We start from the raw sequence: 6,824 nt of genomic DNA, 5'->3' as shown, positions 1-6,824 counted from the left end.
GAATTCAGCAGGCGTTGGAACTTTCCTCATTGTGTAGGAGCAGTAGACGGAAAGCACGTCCAGATTACTGCACCACGAAATTCTGGAAGCAGATTTTTCAACTATAAGGTACTGTTCACTCCATAAGCTGAACCAGATGTCATACATATACATGGGGTGCTCATGCATGTCTAATGTTCTCCTTTTATTAGGGGACATTCTCTATTGTGTTGATGGCCATCGTGGATGCAAAGTACAAGTTCATGATGGTAGATGTCGGTGCACCAGGCCGACACAGTGACGGCGGAGTCTTCAAATCGTGCACATTTGGAAAAAAGCTCAATGATGGCGTCGTGGCCCTACCAGCAGCAGCACGCCTTCCAAAAAGCCAGAAGGTTGCGCCGCATGTTTTTGTCGGGGACGAAGCATTCCAATTGAGGACAGATTTTTTGCGTCCATTCCCGGGCAAAGGCATGCTGCCAATCCAGAGGGTGTTCAACTACCGGCTGAGCAGAGCAAGGTATTGAATGCCATTGTAAAAATATGGCATTTTTTTATTTGTGTTGTTGGAAAAAAAAGAACGAACTCAAGTGTTCTTGCACTGCTTTTCATGCCCAGCGATGGCTCAGTACAGTATCTTATGCTGTGATTGAGTGACAAGGAAGCAAGAGAAAATTGTTTTCTGCAGTACATACTTCTCGTTCCGGCCTGTAAAAAACTAAGCTTTAAACACCTTTTCTTGATAGTGTGTTTTCTTCTTTGTAATGATTCATGAGGCATTATAAACATAAATCACCACATTGTATTTGTCTACGACCAATGCATAGTTTAAAAATGAATTCCTTTAGTCACGCTGTTCCGGCATAAATAGCCAAATGGTGGCTTCGATACTACAGTTATACACAGGGCGCATGAGGCACAAGAAAACTGCAATATGGTCCCCGTTTTTTTCATTCATTGTCACACTTTCTTTTGAGGCAGCATTATTTAGTCTTATGGTGAATTAAGGCAATGAAGCAGTGAATAAAGCACTAAAGTTTGGTGTGTATGCACCTTTGAAACAAGATTTAGCAAATGTTCTCTCATGTGATATTCTTTCAATTACTAATAGATGAAGTGCACTCAGAGAAACTTCTTTCAAGTAAAATAACTTGTGTAATGCTAAAGCACAGCTACAAATAATCATGTTTTTACAAAATGTGCAGGCGCATCGTGGAAAATGCCTTTGGCATTTTGACAGCTCGCTGGAGAATCTTGCTTGGGCCCATGAACCTTCTACCCCAAAATGCAACCTTTGCTGTCCTGGCTTGCTGCGCTCTCCATAACTTCATCTCTTCTGCCCGGGAAACAACCTACTGTCCACCAGGCTATGTGGATTCCGAGGATGATTATGGGAATATCGTCCCAGGCCAGTGGAGAAGTGATGCTGTGTCAAGTAGCCTGCTTGACCTTGAAACAACGCAGTCTAGAAACTACAGAGCAAGTGCTGCGGACACAAGAAATCTTTTCGCCCAGTACTTTTTTAATGAAGGTGCCGTTGCGTGGCAGTGGGCTCACACTGGACTTGCAGTGCCACAGAATCCATAGTGGATTTAAAGCACCCATTGTCACTATATGTTGTGTCCCCTGTGCTGTGTCCCCTTCTTTCGTTCTGTTCTGTGTCACCAGTGTTCCATTCTAACGGCCACTTGCCCCTCTTCGCGCGCCGTCGCAAGATGCCCCCCACGGCGGGCCCCCGCGCCCTCTTGTTCTGGGAAGCCACTCCCTCGTGTGGACGCCGCGCCGTCCCCTCTGTCCTTCGGGCAGCAGTTCGGCTTCCGCCTCGGTCGACGCTGGTCGCACCCTCTTTAGTAGTAAATAGTGTGAAATTATCGCGTGTCTTTTGCTGCATTGACAACAACTTCCGGACACGACAGTGGCGACGAGAAAGTGGATTCGACCCGCGCTACGCAACGCTATTGACAAGCCATGGCTACGCGAGGGTTTCCCAACCAAATACAAGAATTCAACGGCTCATCGTGGGTTGGACGCCTCCAGTTCTACTTTGAAGCTAACAACATCACAGACCCAGCCTTGAAGAGGGCCAACCTGCTGACGCTGTGCGGGGAGCAGACCTACGACACTGTCTGCGCCCTTATTCAGCCAAGCACACCAGCGGCAGTGTCTTACGACGACATCGTAGCAGCACTGCAAAAGCACTACGACCCAAGGCCATCCGAGGTCTACAGCCGGGCTCGCTTCCAACGAAGAGATCAACTGGAAGGAGAAACTGTGAGCGCCTACATAGCAGAGCTCAAGAGGCTGGCTGCCCACTGCAATTTTGGAACGCTGATCACAACAGCTACCGGGCAGGAAAGAGACGCAGCTTCTTCTGCTAACCCCACCATGCTTCCCTTGGACGTGATGTTACGTGACAGATTTGTGTGCGGACTGTGTGACGAGTCACTGCAGCAGCGCATGTTCGCTGAGAAGGATCTCACGTTCAACAAAGCTTACATCACCGTACGAGCGGAGAGCGCCGGTCACCAGCAGAGAGAGATTCGCCGGAACACCGAGCCGGTACACCAAACAAGCAACCAGGTACGCAAAACTTCTGTTGCTGCGAAATTGGTAAAGAAAGCACAACGCTGCTGGCGGTGTGACGACCAACACAACCCCCAGGAATGCCGATTCCAGTCAGCCACGTGTAATTTTTGCCACAAGCGAGGGCATATCGAGAGAGCTTGCATTAAGAAACGGAAGCTTGTCAAGATAAAGTCGCCTTCCCAGCCTAATCACAGCGTCGACGCCTCAGAGAATACGCCGCCATCTGATGTCCATGGAACAACAACAGCAGCAGCACCATCTGTGTTGTACGACCTGAACACCATGAAACTCGGCACGCGACCGAAGATTTTTACCGAAGTAAGCGTACATGATCAACTGATTAAGTTCGAGGTGGACTCCGGCGCTGCCTGTACTCTGATCAGTGAGGACACATTCCGAACTTCGTGGCCATCTGACGCACCAACCTTGCAACAAGACGACACGCACCTGCGAACGTGGTCAGGACAAAACCTGCCGCTATTGGGCTCTGCCAACGTGCGGGTTAATTACAACGGCAAGACCCATACGCTACCTCTGCTTGTTGTGAAGGGCTCAGGATCAAGCCTCCTAGGTAGAAACTGGTTTGCTTCATTAGGCGTGACCATATGCGGCATACACCAGACGCCGAGCCAGGATGTGGTTCAGCAACTGCAAGAGAAATACGAAATAGTATTCTCGGAAGAAATTCCAGGAAACGAAGGGCCCCCAGTCACACTGGAGTTGTTGGGCAATGCGCAACCAAAGTTTTTGAAGGCCAGGCCGGTGCCGTTTGCTCTCCGAACTTCAGTTGAAAAGGAGTTAGACAAGCTGGAGCAGCAAGGTGTCATCGAGCCGACGCAACATTCACAATGGGCCACACCACTTGTGGTAGTTCGCAAGAAGAACGGAACCATATGCCTCTGCGGAGACTACTGGAGCACCGTCAACCTTGCGACTAAAGCATCCTCTTACCCGCTACCGACACCTGAGGAAGTGTTTAGTATATTTCGTGGCGCAAGAGTCTTCAGCACATTGGACCTCACCCAGGCGTATCAGCAGCTGAAGGTGAGCGTATCAACGGCAGAATTACTGACAATTAATACACTGAAAGGCTTGTACAAAGTCAAGCGACTGCCTTTCGGCGTAGCTGCAGCCCCGGCCATATTTCAAAAGTTCATGGAGACAGTGCTTCAAGGGATCACAGGAGTTTGCGTCTACCTTGACGATGTCATCATCAGTGGCGCTTCCATTGAAGAGCATGCAGCGCGCCTAGAGCTTGTTTTTCAAAGGATAGCAAGCGCAAATTTGCGCATAAGCAAATCGAAATGCTATTTTGCGGTGCCAGAAGTGCAATTTCTGGGACACCGAATTGATGCAGCAGGCATCCACCCTACCGAAGACTGCTTACCGCAGGCGAGCTACAGAGTTGAGCACCCATCGCGGCCGCTTCATTTTTGGGTCTCGAGTTGTGATTCCGAGAGAACTACGCGTACAAGCCATGTCTCTCATCCACGCTGGACATAGCGGCATCGTTGCGATGAAAAAGTGTGCCCGAAGCTACATGTGGCGGCCTGGCATTGACCACGACATCGAAACAGTGGTCCGAGATTGCAAGCCTTGCCAGAGCAGCCGCAGCGCCCCGCCTAAAGCTCCTCTCCCAGAATGGGAAAAACCAGACACACCCTGGCACACCTTGCACATTGATTTTGCAGGACCGATTGAGGGCTGCATCTTCCTCGTGGTCGTAGATGCCTACACCAAGTGGCTTGAGATAAGAGAAATGAAACAGACGACTTCGGCAGCAGTTATTGACAACCTGCGATCACTGTTCACAACGTTCGGCCTGCCTCGCAAGGTAGTGTCGGACAACGGAACACCGTTTGTGTCTGCGGAGATTCTCAAGTTTTATCGTGACAACGGGATCTCATCAGTCACATCAGCCCCCTACCACCCAGCAACAAACGGACAAGCCGAGCGCTACGTGGCCGAGCTAAAACGCGCCCTTGAAAGAGATAATACAGGGTCGCTGCAGCGCCGCCTTGCGCGCTTTCTCTTCAAGCAGCACACGACGGTTCAGAGCACAACGGGCCAGACCCCAGCGAAAATGATTTTTGAACGCGAAATGCGAACCCAGCTCACAGCCATCCTCCCCGAGCCCAAAGCGGAGACGTTCCGGGAAGAAAAACCAATTCCGCGCTGCGGAACGCTTCATGAGGGGCAGCGCGTCCTCGCCCGGCAGTTTCTCAAAAAGCCACGCTGGGAGGAAACTACGATTGTCAAACGCATAGGCCTGCGCTCTTGGCTCGTCAACATACATGGAACAGTAGCACGCCGACACCTCAACCAGCTGCGTGGATTTACGACACCTGCTGACAGCAGTCCGGCATCCGAGAAAACACGAGCACCGTCTAACCACATAGCCTGGCACCTCTCCCCGGAGGAAAAGACTTCGCCCAGGGCAGACCTAGAAGACACAGCGACTAACAGCCAACCTACAAGTGCTTCTCCCCCGAGCGCACAAAGCCAGCGCGCCTCCACGCGTCCGCGCAGACCCCCTGCATGCTACCAGGCAACTTTCTAAAGGGGGAAGGAAGAGTGTTGTGTCCCCTGTGCTGTGTCCCCTTCTTTCGTTCTGTTCTGTGTCACCAGTGTTCCATTCTAACGGCCACTTGCCCCTCTTCGCGCGCCGTCGGGAAGCCACTCCCTCGTGTGGACGCCGCGCCGTCCCCTCTGTCCTTCGGGCGGCGGCAGTTCGGCTTCCGCCTCGGTCGACGCTGGTCGCACCCTCTTTAGTAGTAAATAAACAGTGTGAAATTATCGCGTGTCTTTTGCTGCATTGACAACAACTTCCGGACACGACACTATACGAGGTCTTTTAGAAAGCTATCTGATGTGCATTTATTCAGGGTTATCATGAAATGTATACTTCGCTATGAATTGCAGCAAATCCATTTCCATGTCCCGTTTCGCATGTTTCGGGCATGCACGCAGCTTGTGGGCAACTAGCTGCCCATAGACTGACGCTTGGTCCTTGTCCTCAGTTATCAAGGCGTCAACTTTTTCAATGTCGTCCTGCCACCGAGACCTCTCTTTCCTTTTCTTTCCTCTGCCAGACCGAGGGGCTGCCAGGGTACTTGCAGCGGTGCTGGCTTGTGAGCTCCCGTTTGGTGTGTGTGGCTCTGGGGTGGTACTTCTTGAGGGCACAAGTGGAGAGAAAGCACCATCTTCAGGAGGTTCTGCTCCATCTTGAATAAAGAAAAGAATTGCAAATTTTAAGCACTCAGAAAGGTTTTTGGATCATTTTAAAGAGTGGAAAAGTAAAGAAATGATTTGTAAACTTCCCATGCTGCTTCTTCAAATGAAAGCATGTATTTCAGAACAGAGCCCACACAGGACAAGATGGTGTTCAGCATAAGTTGAATGCAGTGCATACAATGATCGCTTCCTGCTCTTAACTAAACCACCTTGCAGTGTTTCAGCATCAGAAGTAAATAAATTATTTTCACATCTGAGAGACTTCACTGCTGGCTCATTATATTGCAAGTGTGGGTACTTGTGAACGACAGTGTTTGCAGGTGCATAGCAGCATAACTGGAATGTAAATTTGCACCTTCTGTTTCACTGTAGATCGATTCCAGGACCGACTCTGCAGTTTCACTGTCCTGCACATGGCTGTTTGAGAAGGTGCTGAAAGAAAAATTAAGCGTCAGATGACACGGAACACCACACGGTTTACATTTCACAATTTGGTTTCTCGAATGTTTTATTGATTTCCTTGTTTGGAAGCACAGGCCTCGTATTCAAATGCAATTGATTAGCCTAGTGGTGGGCCCAACAAATGTGTGTGCATAACAAGACAGAAATTTCAACATCTACTGTACAACAGTTTATATGCCATTTGGTCTTACTGAGAATATGCTTTTACCTGCCCAGCATCCTTATGTTGCTACTTAAGGCTTTCTTCAGCTCCTTTTGCAAGTAAGTTATTTCAAAAAGTAACCCACGAAGCATTGGGGACATACCTGCCAATATTCACCTGATCTTTTAGAAACATCATCATGTGGAAATAGGGCCACTTCACGTGCTGTGCATCAGCAGCTCCCGAGCCACTTGGCGCACCAGTCTTCCACGCGCGGTGCTTCTTCGTGAATGTATCACGAAGACTCTTCCACCGCCCCTGTAGATTATTGTCTGCAAGTAGAATTGCACAGATTAACCTCGGTTTACTACCACACATTACCATCAAATAAAACAGTTAAATATAATACTTTTGTAATATC

The 6,824-nt window shown here is 49.5% G+C and overlaps 1 protein-coding gene across 1 annotated transcript; it reads left to right on the top strand.

Annotated features, from left to right (window-relative positions):
* Nucleotides 1–1,947: 1,947 nt before the first annotated feature.
* On the top strand, nucleotides 1,948–4,292 carry LOC144129845 (uncharacterized). Its single transcript, XM_077663914.1, has 3 exons — nucleotides 1,948–2,559; nucleotides 3,187–3,609; nucleotides 4,257–4,292. Exons 1-3 carry the CDS (start codon nucleotides 1,948–1,950, stop codon nucleotides 4,290–4,292), a joined length of 1,071 nt encoding a protein of 356 aa, XP_077520040.1.
* Nucleotides 4,293–6,824: the final 2,532 nt, after the last annotated feature.

The sequence above is a fragment of the Amblyomma americanum genome, chromosome 1 (assembly GCF_052857255.1).
Source record: "Amblyomma americanum isolate KBUSLIRL-KWMA chromosome 1, ASM5285725v1, whole genome shotgun sequence".
In the NCBI taxonomy this organism is placed as follows: Eukaryota; Metazoa; Arthropoda; class Arachnida; order Ixodida; family Ixodidae; genus Amblyomma; species Amblyomma americanum.
Note: the sequence above shows the minus strand (reverse complement) of the source record. Positions and strands in the feature narration are given on the sequence as shown.

What these genes read in the sequence shown, in the direction of transcription:
- LOC144129845 (XM_077663914.1), top strand. Translation starts at nt 1,948, where the DNA reads ATGGCTACGCGAGGGTTTCCCAACCAAATACAAGAATTCAACGGCTCA. An exon ending in TACACCAAACAAGCAACCAG is followed by an intron (nt 2,560 to 3,186) that starts GTACGCAAAACT and finishes GGCATACACCAG; the next exon opens with ACGCCGAGCCAGGATGTGGT. An exon ending in AGGCGTATCAGCAGCTGAAG is followed by an intron (nt 3,610 to 4,256) that starts GTGAGCGTATCA and finishes TTGATTTTGCAG; the next exon opens with GACCGATTGAGGGCTGCATC.